General features: G+C 35.0%; 1 protein-coding gene across 5 annotated transcripts in view; it reads left to right on the top strand.

Moving 5' to 3' along the window:
• The window catches only part of VPS13B (vacuolar protein sorting 13 homolog B), a 423,329-nt gene that overhangs the window by 165,513 nt on the left and 232,228 nt on the right, over window positions 1-25,588 (top strand). For all 5 annotated transcript variants that reach the window (XM_088065985.1, XM_088066031.1, XM_088066072.1 and 2 more), the window contains exon 20: window positions 23,576-23,685. In XM_088065985.1, the coding sequence (XP_087922111.1) occupies window positions 23,576-23,685 (110 nt within the window). The remainder of the gene's footprint in view (window positions 1-23,575; window positions 23,686-25,588) is intronic.

Below are 25,588 nucleotides of genomic sequence, written 5' to 3'. Positions count from 1 at the left end.
AGTATCTTCTTGATTTAGGTGGAGAATTTAGTGCCCCTGAAGTTTTACCACAAACCTCATACACATGCAAGAATTAATATATATTGAGATTCTTTCTTTCAGGATGAACTTGTGCACCAGGGAGGTTTCATGATTGCTTTTCAAAACCAAAACCTTTCAGCACGTCTTTTCATAAGTAGAATTAGAATTGCTAGTCAAATCCAAAATGTTTATCTGAGAAATCCTAATCGAATAGGACAAACAAATGTCTGGAGAAAGATTTTATCTGATACAGTAGCTCTGTAGTCAAGATCTCTGTGGGTATTCTGGTCAGAAGTGCAATTAAGACAATTGTTAGCATTCTCTCTCTTTGTAAAAGTTCCTAGCATTAACAACCAAGATCTTTCTCAAATGGTCAGAAAAATCCATCTGCCTTAAGAGGAAACTCCCTGTTAGTTCCAAATTATGCAGAAAGCCGATATCTTTGCAGCCATAAAGTCAGCTTCATGTGTAATGCACCCCACAATTCCCCCAGCTGTTGGCTGGCATGATAGCTATCAACATAATCACCAGACATGCTCTGTGGCTCTGACCCTTTCCTGCCCTTTATATAGGAAAGTGTCTGTTCCATGAGCTAATGATCAGACACAGATAATAAGGCTTTCCTTAACCCAGAAAACTACTTCAAGGCTGTCATGCTTCCCTAAGTAAGTGTCTCTTTAGTCCTAATACAGCCCCTTCTTCCCTCAAAACTAACAGAAGCTTCACTGCTGCTTTAAAAACCACAAGTCAAGTGTTGTTTGACCAGTTACTCCAGAAGTGACACCCGGCTACTGAATCTTCAAAATTACTAGCTGGCTCCAGTATACTTACATTAATGTTCACAGTCTTCTCTCATTCTGTTAGCCATATTCATTTCTTCTAACTTTTTGAAAGGGTTATGCATTACAGTTATTGGATAACATGGCCAGTTGTAGTTACTTCTGTAGTACAGTAAGAAACAATGTAACAAAAAAGCAAATAAACCATCACTATCATCAAATATGAATTCACTTTCTGTGGGGGTTGAATTACATCTAAGAAGTTGAAGTACTGTGTGTCATTTTGCAGACCTCGTTAGAATTTTTCAAATCTGGGTTTCAAACTTTGGCTTCTGAATTCTTCTGTAGGGGAGTAAATTGTTCTTATTTTCAAAGTTGCTGGGAGTTCAGCAGGCACATCTTGTTGATACCAAAATGTTTTCTGCAATTGCTTCAGATTTGTATCAACTACTGTATTGCTTTGTAGAATATGTCTGCATATTTCCTGGTGTAGTGGGACTTCAGTGGTGTTTGGGATTTTGAGTCCTGATATGAAATTAATATTTACAAATAACTGTGATTTTCTTTCACAGAATCATCCTTTAACTCAGACTTTTATTTTTTATTTTACAGTTCCAAGTACTCTTATTTCCAGTTGCTTTCCTGTTTCCTTCTGCTGTATTGATTTTGTGAGAATAAAGAGAAGTAAAATCTGTGAATACATGTTTCTGAGATGTTTATGAATAGTGGCTGGATGAGCTTCAGGAGAGGATGGAGTAGATTTTGCAGTGAAGAGTTGAGAATGTTGGACTTGGGAAATTCAGAGTGAGGGAGAAATAGGTTTGCATTCATTGTAGGGTCATGGGAATGGCTGTTTTCATTCCGAAAGGTATATGCACAGCTGGAGGCAAGATTTCCAGTCAGTTTTGCAGAATTAGATGCAAATGCCATAGCCTTTTCACCTTAAATGATGGAGTTTAGGATATTTTGGGATTTGTGGTAATCATGATTCTTGTTGAATAGACTCAAAATGTTATACCACCTTGGATGATGGCATTTAGAGCCAACTAAATATTACTGTTATTATTTTATAGGCTGGTTATGTAATCTCCATCTTCAAGTAGCTGTAACAGTGGTTTAGAGTTTTGTTGATATGATTAACCTCTTTTCTAATTTTTTTTTTTTTTCTGTTACTAAGGGGTTGTCCTGGAAACTTCAACACGAAAGAAACTTCGTGTTCATTTCTTTTGATTGCTCTGTGACATTACAGTCCATTGCCACTTGTGTTAATTTCTGGATTTTCAAACTTGTGAGTGGTATGAAGTCTGCTGCACTGCATAGGGCCTGTTTTCACACAGGTGCATCCTCAGCCCTTTCACCACAAAAGATCTAAAGCTGTTGAGTTGGGAAGGTCAGAAGGCTCTTTGGGGGACTGTAATGGGAAGTTCTTTGAGGGGAATAGGGTAATGATCACTGTATGTTTGGCATATTTTCTGGGTTTTGATTTTTGCTGAGCTATTTTCCATGGAACATTGTAAACATGTATGCTTCTGTTGCTCATTCCTGCTCCCTCTTTTCTAGTAAATTATGGTCCTGTTTGCTGTGTTCCTGCAGTCTTTCACCTAACACCAAATTACTTCTTCCTTGTAAATTATTGGTATATTCAGGAAGCCATTGAATAATTGGTAGTTCTGTGGAAAGGATGAGAAAGAACTGGCTTTTTGCAGAGGCACAGATGATGGTGGATTTTTGTAGGTAGTTTGCCTGGGGGGTACAGAATGAAGGTTGTAAGGATATTTATCTATCAGTCTGACATGGCTCCTGATTCAGGCCAACTTCAATTCAAGGCAGGAGCTGCTGCTCTGAATGTCCAGGCAGAGGTTATCCCACCAAGATTCCAGCTGCTCTGTGGAGGCGGATGGAAACTGTCCTGATACAATAATTTACATTGAGGTGAAAGTCTAATCCAGGAAGTGTTACTCTGCTGAGAATCCATAATAACTGGTTTAGCATTTTGTCTTCAAACATCATGGACAAATGAGTTCCCATCTGCTGTTTATCTTGGGCCAATGCTGCATTGTAGATATTGTTTAGATTGAGTAACTACAATGCAAAAATAGTAGCACATTATTAATAATATGGGTGATTAAAAGCACCAGCAAGTAGATTTAGTGTCTGGATGAGATTTTTAGTATCATATTGAGAACCAAATGTTTAAGGAATTGTCTGCGAACAAATTAATTAAGATGACTGCTTTAAGGTGTTTTATTTTCTTTAACATTACTGCCCCCATATGGATATAGTCAGAACACACAGTGGAGGTAGGGAAGGCATTTTGTATAATAAAGCAGTTTTAATCTTTCTTTGTGTCAACTCTGAGCTCTTAGAGTTCAACTTGCTTTTACTTGCTTGGTACTCAACCAGAACAATTTATGGCAAGGTAGCTGCTGGTGCCCTTAAAAAGATCATTTGAAAAGAAATGTGTTTTAGAGTAATTATAACTCATAGTTTTGCAAATGCACCTGTAGTCAGCAGGTTTTCTGGAAATTCGTCTTACTGCCAAATAGAGATTCAACACAGCTTTATCTGTAAGTGAATTCTTATGTAAGTGTAGCTGAAAACTTTTAAAATCCATTTGAATATTTTAAAAATAAAGTTTGACATGTTACCTCCAACTTTTGAATAAAGTCATGTAGCTGGTACCTGCAGGCGAATTAAAGGTCAGCATGGTAATCTGGAAGAAATACTTATTCTCATTTAGTTTGTTACTGTCATTTAAGTTAACTTCATTGTTAGAGTTCACTGGTTTCTGTGAGCAAGAATTTTAATTTAAAAAAAAAAAAGAGACAACTAATCTTTTTTTTCCATAATTTTGTGTGGTTTGCTGTAAAGTACTGAATTTTCAGTCCTGAACTGGTTGGATTGAAAGTTTATTTTTAACAAGCCCCACACAGTAAAATCCAAAAATAAGGAATTAATAAAGATTTGCTATTGCCACAGCAGCGTTTTTATAAATGGCTATTTCCAGGCAACTAGGGGAACAGTTAAAAACTTTTTTAATCAGCTAAAGTGTTACAGTGTTGAGTGTTCTTTATTTATTCCAAGTAGCTCATTCAGTGAATTCTTTGAATGTCCCAACGGGCTCTGTGTGGAAAGGATGTTTACAGGACAAAGTCAGTGTTATAGTTACACTATATGCTTGCTTAACACCAGTTTGTTTTAAACAGGCTGATACAGGTTAGCATTTGCAACATTAACTTTGTGAAGCACAGTGACAACACTTGGTAATCTTTAAAATATAGCTAGTAGTGGTTTGATTTATTTGGTTTTGATGAAAAATGTTTTCTGATTTCTTCTGCATTTTGAGACCATTAAAATGGTACCGAAGGACAATTTTTTGCTGCATACAGTATTATCTTTCGCATTTGACATCAAGAAAATTTTTCATTCTGTCCAGCTGTATGTGTGTAATCTGATAAAACTCACTTTTTTGAATGAAAAAACATTATCTTGCCTCTGAAGTGTGAATTTATTTTGGGTAGTGTTTTTTAATGTAGGCATTTACATACTTTTATATCTACAGTAGACATTTGTAAATACTACTGAACTATCATTTCAGTAACGTGTTAATTTTTAGATCTGATGTAAGATTGAGGCTTTCATTTGCAATATTGGAATTAAACTAACCTCAAAATAACATAAAGGACCAAATGAAAAAAGGAATTACAGATGTCCCCTTATTGTAAGAATAGCAAGCTCTGCATGATTATCTGTTAGAAACATAAGTGTTCATTCTGTTACAATGTTTAGCACTTTGCCTTTCAAAGAGGCAGTGCTACAAAGTGGCACAAAGATCAACAAGTCCTGTGCGTGACAGCCTATGGTGCTGTTCACTGTGAAGAGCAGAAGAATGGAAACATTTTAAGCTATGGGAAATGAAACAGAAGCTCAGCAACATATCATTCATGCCCTAATAACCTATTGATAGTTAGGATATAACATGGTTTAGCAGGAGCGATAGTATTTTAGGAAAGAAATTAGGTTAAAAGAATGTTTACTTCTGACCCCACTTTGCAGCCAGATAAGAATTAAAGTCATGCTCAGTGGTAATGCATCTGCTGCTCTTCTGTGCCATTTTTGGGCAGATGTAAAAGCCAGTTGCACAGAAGATAGTAGTAAAATGACTACAGAGAAAAATTAGCTGACATAGAATGGAGTGGAAGAACAGCTGTTGAAGTGGAGCTGAGTGACACACTCCTTGCCTTGTGCTTTATTTTCCGTAAGGGAAAAAGCAAGATCCACATGGTCTGAGTTAACTGATTTTTCTGCAACCCCATTCCAGTGAATTTCTGAAGTGAGAATAGAAAATATGTAGAAGATTCTTGTTCTATTACATTAACATGTACTGAAATTTAAAAAAACCAACAAAACAACAAAATACTGTCTTAAAATTTTGTTCAATTTTCCCTTTGCTGCTGCTGAATTTCTTTTCATTTATGCTTATTTAAATCTGTTCAACTGAAGAATGCATTTGAAATGCTATTTTCACATTTGGCTTACAGCATCAAAATTTATGCAAGACATCAAATCTGCTTTATTGATAATTTTTGTATAAATTTGAAATAGAAATAATGCTGACAGAGTAGTAACTTTCTGGATTATAATTATTTGCTATATGAGACCTAAATTTAATGATTGCCATAAAACTTCTGTTACCAAAATTGAGTTACAAATCAGATTACTCTAAAGTATTTGTCACACTGTAAAAGTAAATGGTACCTTCAAAAGATAAATTGTATTACAGGTTCAGAAAAATCAGCATAGTCAAGAAATAAAACCAAAAGGGTAAGTGTAGGACAACAGGTCTGTAAGAGTATGGGGTATGTTGATGGGTCGAAAGTGAAAATATTACATGTTCTTGAGGGGCTTGCTATACTTGAGGAAAAAAAAGATGACAATGAGAATAAAGATATTTGGTGTGTTGGGAATAATATGGACTTGCAAAAGAACATGAGACATGGAAGGAAGCTGTTGGACAACTGAGTGGATGGAAGGAAGATTAAAACTCACAACAAATTAGGTTAGAATTAAAAAGATGTGAAACACAAGTTATTATATCACTATATAAAGAACATAAATAATATTTTTAAGCTTTAATTTGGGGAATCCAACCTGTACATGTTGCCATACCGTTAAATATTTTGGGTGGGTGTTGAATACTTGATTTCCAATATGACCAGAAATGTTTCCAGAGTTTCCCAAGCTATAATTTTCCATTGATTCTCCTAAACTTATCAAATGACCAAAAGATAGAGCCAGACTGCTCCATTTAGTTCATTTCAGTCTTATTACTCTACCATGTTCTTGTGGGAAGTCTCTTACAAAATTTTAAAAGAAAAAACAGGTCCCCAAGCAAGCAAGAAAACTCATGCCTCTTCTGTTGTCTCATCCTCTAAAACTGCTGTATTTACCACTGCCTTCTTTAGTGTTGCAGAAGGACTGACAACTTGCAACAAGACACGATGTGTATTGGTGCTTTTGGTCCCCAAATACAGATAAAATTTTTATTCACTCCAACTATGTTGTAGCAAATTTGTTGCTGCTACAACAAATGTTGTAGCAGAAATTTTGCAGCACATTACAAGTATATGGAGATTGTGTTCCTTTGTAATTCTCCAGCAGAGTCCTCCTCCTGCTTTATCTGGAGCATCAGTAAGGCACCGTAGGGTCCATTTTTCTGCCCATGTAGTGTCGCTAAATTTGACCTGAATCACCAGAGGGCACTGCTGGGTCTGTTTAGGGGCCCATAGTGTCCATCTGTGCCTGGGAGAGAGTTGATGGTTATAGAGGAAGCTATATTTTTTCATAATCTATTCTCTGATAATACCTTTTTTCCTTCTTGACCCAATAAAAGGTCTAGAAAGAAAATTATAGAAGATGCATCTACTGAGTTTTGGTATGAATTTCTTTCTTCCTCCTCTCCCTTCCATTTTGCCATGGCAGCACATCTCATGCATTCCTTCTTTAGACACCTAAAGTATCATTTATGAGCTGTCACTTAGGATCCACAGTAACCACATTAATCCTACATGGTTAAGGACTAATCATGGATTTCTGTGTGTCTACTCGATGCTTCCATTGAGCAATATGAAGACTGTGATACTTCTAAAAAATAATAAATTTGCAAAGAGAGACTGTGGCTTCTCTCAGTATTTAAAATCTAATTTATCAAGTTACACTATATGCTCACTCTGTAATGACAGAATAAAGAAGGAAAGGTTCTTCAAAAAACACCATCTGTTTGAGTCTTTGGCTTAAAGAATATTTACAAACATTTTGCAGAAATGGAAAATACTATAATGACCTTCAGAACTGTAGGCTGTTTCTGAATGTGGCAGCAGTGACAGGAAAATAAACTTTGATGTAATACTGATGTACATTGCATTTGAACTTAATTATTTGACTCTGTTATACTTAAGCTTTAGTACCATGAAGTTTCTTCCCTTCGAACAGCTCTCTGGAGGTAGGGCTGATTTGGGGTAATCTTCCATAGGCACTTTGCAGACACTGTATCAGTTATGTGTGTGTCAGCATGAGACAGCTGCTGGTACTCGAGAGGGAAAGATCCTGCACAATTAGTCTGTGCCAGCATTCCCTGCTGGAGCTGGGGGCTTGGGAGTTGAGGGCATAGCCAGACCAATCCAGGAGGATGGGCTAGTTCTGCTGGGAGATTGGAGTTGTGTATTAGTTCTTCAAATGGCATCGATGGGGTATTGTCATCCCTTTCCTGAATCTTGTGACAAGAGTCTTTGCTAAGGCTCTTTGCATATCCTGTCAGAATGGGAATATATATATATATATATATAATTCTGGAGGAGTGTTTTAAATAGACTTATCTCTTCAGTTATAAAAAACAAAGAATCAAAAAGAAGTCTCTATCTCAACATTTGTAGACTATATTAGAGGAGTTAATGCTAAGTGGTTTTGTGATACTGGGAAGAAACTATTGTTCTTCTCTAGGGTAATACAAGACTGAATTAATGTGTGAATTTTTATGAGTGAATGATTATTTATTTGTAAATAGGGCATGGATTATCACAATGTTTTATTGTACAAAATGTGCTGCACATGAAATACCTGTTGTTCAAAACATCAGCTTTAAAATATTCTTTTTTTCAGTGCCTGTAACCATTTCACTAGCTTCTACAGCTAGAGAGTGTAAGATATGGGCACAGCTACAAAAAGTCAGATTAGATCCACAAATGATCTATTCATTAATTTGCTTTATTCTGCTTAAGTGAAAAAGTCATATCTAATAAAGAAGTGTAAAGTATATTCTTTGATGTTAAAAATGCTCATCTTTCATGTTTGAGAACCTTTTTTTACCTTGATTTTTAAGCACAACTAATATTCATTACATTGAATGAATGACAAAAAAAACATGTTTAAAACAAATTATTTTTAAGTAGTGCATTATCTTTCTACCGTACTTCTGGGGCAGGAGACTTGCAACTTTAATACACTATCTGTTTTACATTTAAAAGTATTTGGCTTGATTGTTGTTTATGAATACACACCTTGGACAGATACAGAAAAGTCACAGTTTAAGTGAGTTTATAATATCGTGACATCCATGTTTACTTTGTCATCTTTTGAAATTGGACACATTTGTTTTCTCACCACTCAGTTTTATTCACATTTAAATACTGCTTTTTTGTTGTCTTTCATTTGCTTCTTTGATTGAATTACGACTATCATAGTAATTATCTTTTATAATTTTTAGAATTATTTCAGATACAGAGCATCTTTTTCTAAGTGTCTGGAAGTTTTAGTAAAATTCAGGTTTATCCTGTTTTAATCATAAGCAGCCACTGAAATATGTTATCCTGCTCTTCTGTAGCTGAATATATTGACACATGGAAAGAACTAGACTATTCAAAAATACAAATCCTTTAGACTGTGAAATAATCCTTCTTGTAAGTTTGTAAACACACTACAAATTGTTATAACAGAGAATCGTAATTCAGGTTGTGATAAAGATTTTGTGCTGTGCAGGAAGATGTTCTGAATTGTGTGAAAAGGATTAATGCAGAATTTGGCACAAAATCATCTGTGTTAGAATATGTAAGGGTGTTAGGAACAGGTGCTTTTAATGAAATAGCCGAGGACGCTGTCGGGACTTCTGAGGTTTGACAGATGCAGACACTAATGTGAACATGCTCTTGTGACCACCAAGCAGCACGATAAAGTGCTTGCTTACTCAGTGTACTTTGCCTGTTTTGTGGCAATCCAGGCAGCAGCATTCCAGCTGACGGTACAAGAGCAAATTCTGTTAAATAATGTGCTTCCAATATGTCCAGAACTGGAGCAGACTGCTGTTGTGAGTCTCACTAAAGAGATAATACTGCAAATCCAACTGGACTGATATTAATAGAAGTTATTTTCCATAAATTAAGGATTGTTAGTGTGTAAAAACAACTTGGATATTCCTAGCTATCAAGGACATGTAATTATTTTTCAACAAATTCTCTGGATCATAAGAAAAGATGAAAATTCTTTTCTTTACATATATATCTGTAAAATAAGAACACGAAATATAAAACTTCCAAGATAGTCGTATTCTCTATTCATCTGCTTTTTTCTTGGACTGGAAGGAGCTAAGTAAACAGAGTTATTCTGAGCTATCTTGTCATGTTCTTCAGTCAGACACTGTTTAGCATTTAGCATGTCATTCTGGAGATAGCTGAGCATGAACTAATGTCCACTGAAAATTTGTGTGGTTTTAATAGCCTTTGGATTTGGTATAAATTTACATAAAAGGAGAAAGCAGCTATGCAGCACCAGTATCAAAGCAGATAAAGTTTATTCTGCGTGAAATTCATGATGTGGTAAGGAGGAAGAAGCAACTGAAACACAGAAGGTACGGTATTGCTGTTTTTGCTAGCAGTATTTATCAACTGATGTTCTCTTAAACCCATGACTTAATGAAGCTTTAAAATTACTTAGTGCATGAACTAAGAGTTTTGTTTGAATGACAACTGCATACTTGAAATGCATATACTTCAGTCACTTTTTAAACACCCTTTAAATGTTCTCACAATTCTCCCCCACTCAAAATCCCAATCCAAATACCAAGCATCCACTTAGTATCACAAAATATAAAGCTGTAAACAGGCACAGGACTTTATAAACATCTGTATTTTATTCCAGAATTCTGGTTTTTACATGCAGTGTTATAATCAAAATAAAGGACTGTGAGGTTAATGAGCTGGGGAAGAAGCAGCTGGTCAGAATTATTTCCCTTAATAACTAGAAAAGATGAGCTAAAATCCTCTAGCTTTCTTTTCTCTTCCAGGTACAGAAACACTATAGTATGCTCACTGTTATGTTCACCTCTTGGTTTTAGAACTGGCACCTCTCCAGCCCCAGCATAGAGATACAGCTCTGAAATATCTGGATTAGCAAATGATTTGTTTAGATAGTGCTATGGTTACATGGTAGGGACCCCATAGGGCCCCAACATGTGGTGTCAGGCAGAAAATTTAAAATTGCAGGGCGTATCTAAAGCATGGCTATAAGTAAGTGTTCCTTTTAATGTGTCATTACTTAGAACTCTCTTCACTTATTTTCTTACCGTTTTTACCTGACTGAATTTCTTTTTTATTAGTTTTAATAGTCTGACTTGTGCACTAAAAAATGCAGGAAAACTATCTAAATAGTTTTTACAGGTATGTTTTTTGCTGATCTATAAAATATGATGCAAGAGCACATACCACTCTTTTGGAGCACATCCCCAAAAGATCTGCTTAGAAAATTAGTATTCTGAAGACAACTTGATATATTGTCAGCCATCTGCAGTAATATTTGCTTTGTAAATAAACTCAGTGTTCTTATAGTGCTCGTGCAGATGTTTTATACAGTTTACTTAACACTTCTTTCGCTAAAAATCTTAAGTGAGGTTTGCAAAATCATAAAGCTACAGTGTTCAGCTTACTGCCAAAATTGTACGAAAGGTTACGTGTTTCTGTTTATTTGTAACATCTCCTGCAGAAGACACTGTAAAAATGTGAAAGCTGGTTTCACTTAAAAATCAGTTTTTCAAGACAACATATTTAAAAACTCCCACTGTGACCTAAATGTATGACAGCAGCTTTCTACACTTCTACTAGTTAAGAGATGCAGTTTTGTAATTTTCCTTACCTGTGAGTTTCCAGTGCCCATATTGAGAAGTTTATGTACTTTTTAAACACGATAATATTTTTTTTTTAATAATAACCATCTAGACAATGTTGTTGATATTTTGAGTGAAGAGAAGCATTCACACAAGCCCCAAAGTGAAAGTAAAATTCCTACTCTCCATCTAGTTAAGCAGAGATTTAAAACACTGACTTAATTAAACAACATTCTGGATTTATTAATCAAAATGCACGTCATCAATTAAATTTTAACTTCAATTTTTTAAAAAAAGCTTAGCGGTGGTGGAAGAGGTTAAAAATGGATTTGAAGATAGGTGTGTTTACATAATACAGTGAATGCTGTATATATTAAGTGCAGTTAATGCAGATTTTCTATAATTCAAAAACATTAGCCTCTCTTATATCCAGGAGTGGGAAGATAACATTCATAAGTCTCAGCACCATGTAAAAATGTGTATTTCAGCTTAAAGGAAAATGAGGTTGTTATACTAGGTGTTTCAGTTTTCTGGATGCATCATGTTTAGCATGAATCTTTATAAACACGTACTTTAAGAGGTGACTTTAATTGTATGTTCCAAATTCACAAACATAATGGTATTGAGTAGAGTAGCTTCTAGGTCAACTAAACGATGATTTTGTAAAAATAATAAATATTAAATAACTATTCCCTGTTCACTGCTGATAGAAATGAACTGTGCATACTTTGGCTTTGTTTGCAGTTTTGTGCATTAATTTCTGATGTGAAAAAACAAAGTTACTTTTTCTGCTGGCTGAGTTGGAGGCTCACAACATTATTTGAAAAGAAAAAAAGCAATTTTTTATAATAAACTAGTTTGGCAATCTGGATAGCTCTTAGGATTTTCTGAACGTTGTCTTTCTTTTTTTTTTTAAATGATACTTTATGAAATTTGTATTGTAAATCCTTAATGAATTGAAAGATTATTTGAATTTATAAAAATACTTTTAAATAGTCATAAAGTCAGTCATAAAGGCAGGATGATCAACAGCCTCCCCCAATATTACTTGTGCTGGTGCTTTGTGTTGGTTCCATGCTAAAATGTCAGCGTTTTTAACATCAATTGCTTAATGTCTGTAAAAGAGCTGTGGTGAGCTTTCCTCTGCCCAGCTAAAATTCTTCTTTAATCTGTATCTTCAGCATTCATTGTGACCATCACCATTGTCTATAAAGTCTGAATTACTGCACATTTCTAGTAACATAAATACGAGTTTAGGAAATTACCAAATAATTAGAGAATATCTCATATAAATTCTTCATTGTAGTCAGTAAAAAAGATGGTATTCTAGAAGGGGATAAAACTGATACCAGTAAAGGCACGATTTTGTATTTAATGCAGACATGACTGAATCTGGGATTAAAAATTTATATTTTTAGATTTTGGTTATGTTTATTTTACATAATTATACAAAGAAAAAAGATTTGCAGGATTATACAAAGAAAAGCAATTTATTCTGATGAGTTTACTAGCATCCTAGAAGAATGTTAGAGAATTACCAGAAAAAACTGCAAATGAGGAATCCAGATTGTGCTCTGTGCATTGAATATGCTCATAAGTAAATTCAGTCAGAATTTAGAGAATTTCACAATGTGCAGTAACAGGGAATTTTTTATTGGTATTTGTGCTGTCTGGGCATTAATAGTGTAATAGTTAATAGTAGCCTGTATATCTTGAAAAGAACCTCCAATCAGTTAGGTAGTTACCCTAACTGATAACCCTGATCAGTAAGGTAGTTACCTTGAAATCTTTCTGAAATCTTTTGAAACTACAAATCATTCCCAAGCCTTTGAGAAGATGGCTCCCCTGTGGTAGGTGTGAATAGAATTATTTACGCATTTGAGATGTTAGTTCTTGCCTGTTTGTGTCTTGGTAGAACCATTTCAGTGTATGTTGAGATGCTCATCTGTCCTCTCTCTTTTCTTATGAATAGGTTTCAGAAGCTGATTAAGGCTTTTTGGATTTAGATAACAGGTGTAAGTCAATTAAAGTGGTACTGTGAATCTCAGATTACTTTTAATGAACTTGTGGCATTTCATTCAAATTTGGAATTAATATGATATTAATAAGTGTACCTCTAAAATGCAAATGGTCTTATTTATGTAAAGTGGGTACACATTTGATGAAATAGCTTTGTGATATATGTCTACTAGAATTCACAAATACTTTTGAATGCATTGCCTACACAGATAGCAACTGCACAAAGGACCAGGATTGACTGTCCTTTAGAAAATTTGCACATTTTATGTTCATAGTACCCAAGACTTGCATATCTTTCCCACCAAGTAACCCAGCAACAAAAATTTAATATTTTTCAAAGTTGTTGCTTGTTTTAAAGAAGACATTTGCTTTTAACTTCAACCCTGTGTATTAAGTTTCTGTTGAAGTGAGCATATTAAAAAAACGAAAAGAAAGTTAATGGCTGAACTGCCTGTGTAACTTTACCTACCTTGCAGTGTCATGACTTCAGCAGTATAACACACTGTGGCTATTTTTATTTGGGCTCATTGTTTGGCATTTATATGCTATTTATTTCAGCCTTGAATCACTGGTATAGAACATGAAGTTTTAAACAACAGAAAGAAATACATGAATTAATTAGGACTTCCTATTTAGAAGATAAACATATATATATATATATATATATATATATATATATAATTTTTTTTAAATTTTTGTTTGTTCTTCCTTTACTTACATTAATGCTACAGAAGAGCATAACCTTATGTGGAATTTCTACTGTAAATCTTGCATACCTTTCTAAGTTGTTTTCATTTTCCTCAGTCTCTCTGCCTGTGGGTACATTGTTTTAATTGAGCACTTCAGAAATTATGAGAAATCATCTATGTGCTTCCTGTTGCCTCTGAGAAGCTGTAATGTTTAAGAAAAAAGAAAACAGATATCACAGCTGTATATTATTCGAATTACTTTTAAAAGGAGGTACATGAGGCATCTACTGCTGAAAACATTTCTGCTTTATAACTTAAAAGGCAAGACCAATTGGTATCCATAGTCAGAACTCTACAGATGTTCAACAACTAAAGAAGGAATGAAAATAGCTCCCTTGGTGTTCTGTTGCCATAGGGGAAAAATCCTGTTGCAATTCTCAAAAGCGTACTGCAATAAGAAATTGCAAAATACAGTTTAGGAAGGTGTTTATAAATGCAGAAGCTGAACTGTATTAAGAAACTTCTTGGCAGTTTTCAGAGAATTTGCTAGTTTTAGTTTAAAATCCATATTTTAAAAATATATAATTGAATGTCCTATTGAAAATCAGAAGGAGGCGTATTTAGGCATCTTAGATGATTAGCTCCTAATCCTCTTAAAATGTTGTGTCACAGTTGAAGAAAAGGTGTGATAGCAGTTTGCCAATCCAGTCATAGAGAGAGACAGGATACAATTCTGTTATTGGTGTGGTAGCATATGTTGTAGTGCACAGTTAACTGCCTAAAGGTCATAGAAATAATAATTTGTAAATTTAGTAAGTTTTTCTCTGCTGTTTTTTATAGTAGAAAACTTGAGAGAGATTATTAGGCATTCTCACAGCTTAGTTAGGAGTAATGCATTCGGATCATGACTAATATTATTCTCTGCGTTAATAGAGGCGATGGTATGTGGTCCTCTCTTCCCTGCTGGCTCATGGGTGATATCAAGTACTTCAGCAATATCTGAAATATTGATATCTGTTTCCCATGATTTCAGAGCCTTGGAGCATACCTCAACTATTTTCTGCCTATTGTATCTTATATATATATAAAACACATATATAGAATGGTGTTGTATGACTAATTCTTTCAAACCCAGCCTAAGATAGCTTTGAGACTTTGGCTCTCAATAATATCAAAATATTATTCCCCTCATTGACTTGTAAAAGATCTATTTCCATTGACATGTGTTTTCTCAGTGGCTTGCCTCTCCATGACGTTTTGGCCTTCAGCTGAAGCTCTCTGTGCAGAAGTTTGTGTGGACTTTGGAGGGTTTTTTAATCAAATGTTCTGCAGAATTGTCTATAGTGATTGGAACTTGTTTGTGGCAAATGTGGAGACTCTGGTATCTTCATCAGTAATGTCTGTGTAAACAGCCTGTAAAGGGCAGCTTGTGATACTTCCAGAATTACATTCACATTTACCTAGAATAATGCAGTGATAAAAACCTACAAATAACATTACCTTTAGAAGGGGTTCTGACATTGCAGCTTTTCTCTGAGGTGCACATTCAGGTGGTTTGGACCTGGAAGTTTTCAAAACCCATTTGCTTTGGAGTTGACTATAGTAAATAGAGAATGATTTAAAAATTATGAAAAGAAAATCATTTAACCAGTATGTGTGTATACTTTTTTATTTCTGTGCTTTTTTATTTGTGCTCTGGGATTTGGAGAACGCATAATGCATTTGGCATGGAGCATAGAGTGAATCAGGGAGGATAAATACTGAATAAATGGTATTGTGAAACAGAAGTTTTCAGGTTTGAATGCTTAAAACATCATTTTGGCTGACAGGAGCTGGATGCAGTGGTCTGAATATCTGTGTACACAATGCATTCATACAGTGGCGTAGTTGATTTTTTCTGTTTTATTGCTTGTTCCTTCCTTCCTGCTGAACATTGGTTTAACGCTTTTCTAGAATAAACAGAAATGTTGTTTTCTTAGGCAAAGTAGTCAGTTCAGTTATCATATACATGTGAAGTTAAAATATGAGGCAACAATAGCAGTAGAAGAATTGTTTTTATCAGGTGGGATATTTGGGAGTTCCTGGGTCAGCACTGTTCGTGGTTACTCTGGATAACTCAGCAGAGCTGGTCACCACATTGATGTCCTGTAATGGCTTGGGCAGCTCAGGTCACTGCAGGGCTCTGCCTTTTTCTATGGTGAAAATTACCATATTTGCCTATGACTGTTTCTTTTCTCCTAAATAATTTTCCCTATCTCAGACCAGTGACAGGACTTGAGGAAACGGCATGAAGCTGAGGCAGGGGATGTTTAGATTGGATACCAGGAAAATGTGGGCATGGAACAGGCTACCCAAGGAAATGGTCAAAGCACTAAGCCTGACAGAGTTCAAGAAATGTCTGGACAACATTTTCTTGCACATGATGTGATTCTTGGGGTGTCCTGTGCCAAGCCAGGAGTTGGATTTGAGGATGCTTGAAGGTCCCTTCCAGCTCAGCATATTCTGTGATTTATCTATTTAATTTTCTCTCTTATCCCTTCTAGGTAACCTAGTTTCTTTACAAACCTGTGATTAAACAACTTGTGGAATTTGTGTAGGGAATTCCAGTAGACTGCATAACTAAATCTGCTTTGTACTTGTTGATTCTCTAGGAGGACACCAGGTTTGAGCCATAGTATTTCTTTCTTAACACTAAATTTTCCACCTTTTTTTTTTTTTCCGACTAGAATATAAGTAATACTAAAGATTAAATAGAAGAAAAGATTTGTTGCCTGACTCCTCTGATTTCCAGTTTCAGTCCATTACATAAAGCACAAGGAATTAGCAAAATTCTTGGTAAATAAAAAGCATCCATATGAAGATTTTGTTTCTAATCTTATTGACAATGTCTGTTTTCAGTAATTCCATTCTTTAGGATTACTGTATTTTACATGTGACACTAAAAATCTTTGTAACATGAAAAAATAACCACAACAGCCTTTAAAATGGGACTGAGGAGGTCTCAGGTAGAGTAAACAAAAAGTTAGGAAATTGACTCATAGTTTCTTCATTTATTCTTTCAAATTCATCCCTCATCTATTCTTCCAAATACTAATTTTATGAAATGTAGTCTTCTTGTGATCCATAAGAGTAACTGTAAGTGGTGCTGGCTCCATACAGAAAATGGAAAGAAGCAGCTTTGACATTGCAATATGTATCTGAATTAATTTTTCAAAGAGCTAAACAAGCTAAAATTCTCAAGCCTTTGTTGGCACTTTGAAAACCTGGTCAGGAATGATCAAGTTTAAGGACTGAGAGTCAGATTGATGATCAGATTTATAATAGTGACATTAGATAGTTTTTTGAAGTCCCCTAAGTGAGACTTCAGGAGGAAAAGACAAACCAGATTTTGGTAGAAACCTTTGTGAACTGCTAGTTTGTGTTACTGAGTTTCTGAATACCTGCTTTCGTAGCAATGTGTACATCAACAGCCTCTGGTTCCAGTCAGTTTGGGCCACCCTGCAGTGTCTGACTGGAAAGACAGCTCTATTGGTGACTCAAATGTTGTATTTCCCCATATTCTTTCATGAATAAAACAAAGTGTTCTAAACACTTCATGCTTTTTAAAGCATTCAAATTTTCTTTACTCACTGACAATATGGTTTTGAAGCCCTTATAGTATATCCTTCCTTTCTGTCTGTTTGGTCCTTTCTGTCAATTGAATTTAAAGTTCCTCATTTTCCTTTTATTTACAGAATAGTAAGTATAATGGTTAAATATGTAAACAACCTAAAAGTGAACAGGAGGAAATGATACTTGAGTGAGATACTCTTGCAGTAAAAACATAGAATTCAGGAAGAGGTGCAATGCAGCTCAGCATAAGAATATTGCCATTATCTTTTCACGGAAGTGATTCAGTAATCATTTAAATAAAGCTGGCATTACTGTGTACTACAGCTGCCTACACATTTTCTTTTTTTCTTGGTCTTTACTGCTTATTAAACTGTTTCCCTGAACCCACATCATCATAGTCTCTAAGGGGAATTAAAGTTTTGACCAAATGATTTTGGAAAAAAAGCAGCTTTTCAAGATAACGTCTTTTTTGTTTCAAAAACATGCAGCACACAAGTTAAATATGAATATTTTGGCATTTTTGTGAAAACTTCCAACTCAGCATATCACAAAATTTTTTCCTCAGTAAAAAAAGACAAAATGCTACATGGGCAAAGTTCCATTCTTAACATGATGTGAAATAACTGAAGGTTGTTGTCCGTACCTTGATTTAATATGGCTTACTGCAGATTAAATTGCAAAAATGTAACTTCTTGTACATTGAAAAATACATACAGCACTTTGTGTTAAACAGTGTATCCAACAGCTTTGTTTTGCCTCCTTGTTACTTCTTTAGAATACTTCTGTATCATAATTCTGTAATTCAGCATTTGTGAGGTCTTTATATTGATAAAGACAGGATATTTTTTCTTTAAAAATATAATGATGATAGCTTATCAGAACATTCAGTTGTAATTAGGCCTGTCTGATTTATTCATGATTAACACAGGATGGACTCTTACATTAATTTTTTTCTATTTGCTACAGTAGGCTAACATATATGCCACTTAGCTGTGGCATATAACTTTAACATCTGAATTCTATCTGTGGGTCCTGCTGTGTGATTTAATAACTGCAGTTCGCTACCCCACTTTGTCTCTATTTTAAAGAAAAATAATGATGTTGACCCCCCTCCTTTATTTTTAATGGTTTTCTGCTATAAACATCAATAGGAATTAGAAGGTCATGATAGCAGTAGAAGTATGTTCTTAGTGAATGTTTCTGAATATCAAAAGAATTTTTAATTTAAAAAAAAAGAAAAATAATGGTGATGAAAATCTTCTGGGGTATATATTCTTGGGCAAAGAATAACTTGTATGAGGGAACTGTGTTTGATATTACAGACCAAAGTGCCTTAGTTAATGGGAAAGTGTTACCCCACTAATTCAGTTTTAGTGAAATATTCTGTTATTGGTCAAAGCAACTAAATTAATTGATATCAGAGTTATTTTAAACAATTGGTGAATGTAAAACTCTGTGCAAGTACAGTAGACTTGGAGGTTTTTTCTGTGATAAAATTGGGAAAATATTTGCATCTGCAGGCATTCAAGTCAGCCTTGAATAGAGAGACATGCAGACATATACTTCACTAGTTAGACAAAATTTATTGACTTTCTGTAGCAGATATAATGTAAAAATAATTTTTCACAGTCCTATAAACTTTGATGTGGCTTGAAGTATCTGTTTCCCTTGTCTGACTCAGCAGTTCAGGATGAAATGCAGGACGGTGTCTCTTAAATAAGCTGATTATTTTGCAAGACATTTGTATTGGCTTTGTCCTTGATATTCCAAAGTAGACCAAAGTTGCATGATTAATTTTTATGTGGTGTAACTGCAATTTCTAGCTCTTCAGCTCTTATTCTTCATTTTGGGATGTTACTGAAAGTGGCTGTGGTGCCACAGGATAAATAATTGCTAAAGCCTGCTTGGAATTGGGTAAGTGAGCCATACTGGCAGCAAGCGGAGCAGTAAAGAGGAGTGTTTTTCCCTTACTTTACTCCCAGGCTAAAATTAAACAGACTTAGATATTTCCACACTTAGGGATTTACAATGCATCTGCTTTGAGTCAGCCAGCAGAAACTTACTTTTATATACTTTTATAAAATAGAACTCTTCACTTTGGTATAATATGCAGTTCTGCATTTTTATAGTGTGCCTTAGTGAAAATGCCCTTCAAAACAGTTAAAAAAAAAAAAATTAAAAAATTCTTCTCTCAGGTATAATTTAAAATAATTGGATACTAAATGAATGATACTAACTCAACCTGTTAGCATTTATATATCATTCGTGTGTCCTGAGATATCTAGGAGTCATGAGTGCTCAATGCTAAAATAATTCATGGTCCAATTTATATAGTAAAATGGTGTAATATTTTTAAGTTAGTTACTGAAAATATACAAAACTTGTCAGAATTAGATTTTATTATAAGTAATTTCATTTGTTAATATTTGTGATCCCTCCCTTACAGAAAATGTGCATTGACTGAAACTTCAGTTTACTGTAAAGATTTTGAAGTTCATTTTACTGGAAATAACAATAAGGTGTATTCAGATACTACATACGTAGCAGAATTTGGTAAAAGTTCTTCTAGGCTGATCCTTTGCTGTTGCAAAAACTCATTTTCAGGTACATAAATCACAAGGTTATTTATTGCCTGTTCTTCCTAGTAATTTTTTTCTCCATATTGTTGGGAGAAACAGTAGTGCAGTTTACTTATTCACAAAGTTTGTGCATCTCCAAAAAGCATTTTTTGCCAAGGGTTACCACCTCCCTTCTCCTTCCCAAAGTGCTCCTTCCTTGTTCCCTGTACATTCCTCTTTCATTGTCCTGCTTCCTTCATCCTTTTCTTGTGTCTCCTTGATAGTTGAGGCCCTTTCCTATTTTTTCTTGACTGAACATTCTTCAGCTCCACAGCTCTACTGCTGGACTCTGCTGTATTTCACCCATCCTGCCTTTCCCTCTGGCTCTGTTCTATGCAGCTATGTCCTTAGGGTGGGTGACCTTTTCCACCTCACCAGGAGTGTACCATGTTCCCTTTTTCCCCCACTTTTTTCCCCAGGTTTCTATGGAGAGAGCCCCAGGCTAGTGACCCCTGTCCTCCCTGCCTCTCCAGCAGCCTGTGCTCAGCACTCCAAGTGGGTGGAGGTGGCAGCAGGACCAACCCCCAAGCAGGAGGCCCCAGTTATCTTCAGCAGGCCCCCATCCCTTGGGAAGAAAAGTGCTGTTGCAGCTGTCATCATCCAAGGGGACTTGTCAGGAAGCTCATCCACAGAACAAGAGTGCCAAGTATTGCTGTGCTCTGCTGCCTTCCCTTCATCATCCTCCTCTGCCTGACTGCAGCCTCCAAATCTTGTATTCCTTCAGGAGAGAGTGGGAATTTGTGAAGGAAGGAAATTATTTGCCCAAGCTGAGCCTGGCAAATGGCACCATGACTCAGGAAATTCTCAAACATTAAAGATTACACAGTGTTGGGTCCAATACTTATTTTTCAAATCTGTTACTAGATAGATGTAATAGATAACTCTGGCCAAAACTGAGATCTGGAAAGGAAACCCTAGTATGCTATGGGACTAAGATCTGCTATTTTTCTGAAATGTAAATTTAATTAAAAGGAGAAAAGGGGAGGGGAAGAAAAGAAAGTTCTCCACAGTCTTAATGAAATCCAGGGAACTCAAGCATTGCATTTTGATGGAGACAGAATAGCAATTAATTTTTTTTTAGGCGTGTGAGGAATTTGCTGCCAGCTTCAAGCTTGAGCCTCGAATCAGTGAGAACTTCCTTAAAAACTGGGGAGAATTCTTATTCCTTGACATGAAAACAGGAGGCAAATTGAGAAACTTTTTTCCCTAGATATTGATTTTGAAGAAAGCTGTTACGCAGATAACAACTTTACATAGGTGATTAAACTGCCCTTAAATACAGTGGCTGAGTAACAAACACAGCAGTAAATTTCAGTAATTTAGTGTGACAGAAGTGGCTTAGTAGGAAGCCAAGGTTACCTGACAGTCATATTGAAAGGCAAATAATGCAACTCTTTATCTGAGTACTTCTACTGGAGGTTTTTTGTTTGCTTGTTTTGTTTTATTTTTTTTTTTGTATAGTAGGCACAAACTATCAAAAGACAAGTGGAAAAGTGTTGCTATTTGTGCTGGCTTAGTGTAGAATTTTATGAGATTGTGCTAGTGTTGACTTAATTGAAGGAAAAGGAGAGCTTCAGTTCAAAGATCGACTTAATTGTATTGAACTTCTCAGTTGTAGCTATTTTTTTTCAGTGATCAAGAAACTGTGTTCAGTTAGTAGAATGATGTGCTACAGTAACACTGTACTTTTCTTTTCAGGAGTCTGCTAGAAATGTGGGATTTTCTGTTGACTTTGCCTGTAGGCTGCCTTTATGCTGCACTCATTGGGAGGTCTGTCTCCCACTTTTCATATCACATGTATATTAAACCTTTCATTAAGTATTGCTGACAACAGGCAGTGTTTCTTAAAGATGCAGGATTCTTTTATGTTGGCACATAAGTATCTGATAAAAGATAATGATTGAAGCATATATTTTATCAATCCTCTGTTACCTTTTTTTTCCTTTTTCTAGTTTCCTGCACATCCTGCCACAAGGCATATTCACTGCTCTTATTTGCATGTTACCCCTTAGTGTTTGACATTGGCTTTTCCTTTAACTGCAGATTTATTCTAAGGTTTATTACCGACATTTAAAACCTTCAGCTCACATGGACTAGTCTGTGTATAGGAGTTCCTCGCAGTGTGTGTTCCAACTCCAAGCCTGGGCTGGCAGATGATTTATGTTTGTGTATTTCTTGACTGCCATTTTCCCATTGTGCTCATCAGGCTTTGCTTGTGTCACCCCAGGTTGGTGGGTCTTCTGCCATTTGGAATTCGGCTGGTTTTAAAATTTTGTTATATACAATAAACTCATAACTTATATTTTTTTAATTAATTTCCCATTTACAGTTTTGCTGATGTGTCTTTTGAGGCACATGTTTTTACTGTTTTTTGGAAAGTACATTGAATTGTGTCAAGCTTTCTGAATGTATTTGAATTTATTATTAAATTCAGATTGATGCATAATTACATTGTATACCACAGAGTAAATGTAGTATATATTGCTTTAGAAACTATGATTCTTGATATTATAGGACTACTGTAATTCTGTGGAATTTGTTGTTGGGATCTTCCAGTAACCAGGATTTATATTTTAAATTTATTTTGTTATTTATTTCATTATTTATTTTATTAATTTGTAGTAAAATTGCAAAACTTATGGAAAAAGATAACTGCCTACTACTCCTTGCTGCACTTTTTCAGTATAGTTGATGCCTTTGTATTCCATTAACCCATTTGCTTCTGAATTGTACAGCTCTGTAATTATGTTCTGCTGCAAAAGATACATTATCTATACTATTAGAAAAAAAAGTCTCACCAATGTATAATCAGATTTTTAATGCAGGTTTAATGGAGATAATGCTCAATAGATGGGGTTTTAGTGTGCATGGTTTGATGCATATGCTAACATTTCTGGGAACTGACATCGTTTTTCTCCTATTTTGAGCCTTAATATTTTCCATGTTAGTTTTTCTTCGGGAAAATTTCTTCAAGAAAATTAGAAGTTTACTTCTATGAAATAAAGTAGCCCTGTCTTGTAGTCCTAGGTCCTAGACTGTGAGATTTAAAGAAAATAAGATATATTGTAAAGATTAAGAAAACATTAAGAGTTCACAGTATGGAGGCCAGTGTTGTCAGTTAAAAAATTTGCCTTAGTTTGCCTAACTCATCCTCTAAAGAATATTCATGGCCATATTTACATGAAAAATGTTTATCCTCAGCTTTGGGCAGAGCTAGTGTAAAGTAGGCCTGTCTTTATTAAAAGAACTCACTGTCCTAGACCATGGGGGTTTTTTAATTGAGGTTATGGGGAGTGCATTATATTTTTCTGTATTTGTGTCAAGGGTCTTATTGACTCATTTTTGCAGAGTGTTAATGTTGGCTGAGAATTTGAGGGGAGGTGTTGTGTGTATTCAGTTACACAAGCACTTTTGTGAAAACAACCATTTTTCTTGACAAGAGCTTGTAATTGACAAAATCAAAATGTAAGTTGCTGCATTATGAATGCATATCCCTAACACTGGTAGTGCTGGTGAGTTTCTCACTTTGAATATGTTATTGAAGTTCATGCTTTAAGTATTATTATTTATTATATATGTAGTCATAGCCAAACAAAAGTCTGCATAAAAGATGTGCAAGAAAACGGAATATATATGAGATTTCTGAGCAGGTAGTTTACATTTTTTTCTCTTTTTTGTGTTGTGCAGGTGCTGTTCTCTTGTCCAGTGTACAAGGATTAGCAATTAATGTTGATCCAGTCCTGTATACGTGGCTTATCTACCAACCTCAGAAACGAGTTAGTAGACACATTCAGCAGGTATGTATTTTTGGAGAAAAAGGGATGGGAGGAGGGGAAGCTTTCACTTCTATATATGCCAGTAGTGTATTTTTGAAGTGTTTGCAGTTTGTTACCTCTTCCTTGTAATTTGTTGCATGTACTGTTGATCTTATTTTGAATTATTAAAAATGTGAAGTTAGCATATTAAAATTTTAATTTCACAACTTTTTCATTTTTAATTATAAAAACAAAGAAGGTGGGTTTGTGATCACCTTCTAGGATCATTATTTTGCAACTAATTTTAACTACTGAGACCTCACAAGCCTTGAGTCTGTATAGTACATCATATTTTAAAATTTGGGATGGGCTGTCAAATAATTGCATAACTGGTTATAAAGTCAGCACTCTTATTAAACCCCATTTTAATAGGAGATGAACCATACAGTTCATAACGTGGCAGAAGTGAATGCTGTAGCAGATTCTGTATATCATGTCAGAATACCTATTTGCATATGATGTGTTTGAAAAAGATAGAAGAAGCTAAGGCTGTGGGTCTGTGTGGTGCAATGGTTTCCTTGACATATTAACCCTAATTTTCATGCCATACATTCCTGACTGGAAAAGAACACTGGTTTTGCCTTATACTAAACTTACTTATAGCTGCTACTTGGCAGGATTTCCTAAAACTTAAATTTGTTATAACTGGTCAAACTGCTGGTTTATGTCACCAGTGATGTTCTGTCTCACTTATAAGTGGTCAGTTATGAAGTGACAAATGTTAAAATTTTTCAATATTAGTCTCATAACCATAGAACACTGTGCACATCAGAGAAGTTTCATTCTGGGCCCCTGAATTGAGAGGATAAACATGACTTGTAAACATTAGTTTCTTGTGTCCAATTTACCTTGTTAGGTATTAATTGCCAAACATTAATTTGAGTCCCATGGAGCTCATTCTGCACCAGCATCTGAAAAGTTTCACTGTGACAATGAAGCTTTATTATTGTTTTAATGAATTTATTCTATTTTTAAATGTATTGAGTTGTTCTTCATTCCTGCATCATAACTGGAGCAGCACAACATTTCCTGGTGCATGTCTTTTGCAAAACAAACCGTTTGTCTACTTTTTACTGTTATGTAGCCTTCCAAAATTTAATCAATCCTACTTATCCTGCTTATTTCAAATGTTTGTATAAAAATCTGTCTCTAACATCAGTGTATTTAATCAACTGTTAGTCAGTGCTTTCCCTTTTGATACTGGGTGACTAGATGAGTTAAGTGGCTGCATTAGGAAACTCATTTGTCCCTGGTTTTGATCATCAGTGGCAAATTTTTTAGCCAAATTTTGTTTATTTTCTAACTCGTGTCATTACCTCATACAGCCTTTTAAATTTTTTCATAATCTATTTCAGATTAAAATTACAGAATCACAATTCTAATGCTATTAGCATTTAAAATGTCTTAGCAGTTTGAAATTATTTTAAATACAAGTTTATAAACTCAGCTGTCAATGTCATACCATTTTCATCCTTAACATGACTGTGGTAATGGACTGCATGTAATAATACAAATTAAAGTGTCTGTAGAAGTCATGAGGAAACTTCATTTGAAAAGAAAACTACCTGTAATAAATTATGCTGATCCACAGACTTTTTTCTTTGTGTAATGCTGTAATTATCCTAGAATAAGGATTCTAGTCAAAGTTAGGCCCCGTGCCTTATTTTTTGGAAAAATTCAGCTTGTTACCATAGTCTAACTAGTGTAATAAACAAAAATGCTCTATAAAACCTTCCTAACTTTTGAACACTTAACAGCTGTAAGATGCAATGTTTTCAAGCAAGAGTTACGGGCAAAATATATTCATTGGTGAGGTTCTTATCTTCCTCTGTTCTGTCAGTCTTACACGATTGTGACAGAAAAAAGAAGAAAATACTTCCTTTAG

The sequence above is a fragment of the Pseudopodoces humilis genome, chromosome 1, assembly GCF_049639895.1.
Source record: "Pseudopodoces humilis isolate 2021_Gansu_Grassland_sample_001 chromosome 1, ASM4963989v1, whole genome shotgun sequence".
NCBI lineage: Eukaryota > Metazoa > Chordata > Aves > Passeriformes > Paridae > Pseudopodoces > Pseudopodoces humilis.
Note: the sequence above shows the minus strand (reverse complement) of the source record. Positions and strands in the feature narration are given on the sequence as shown.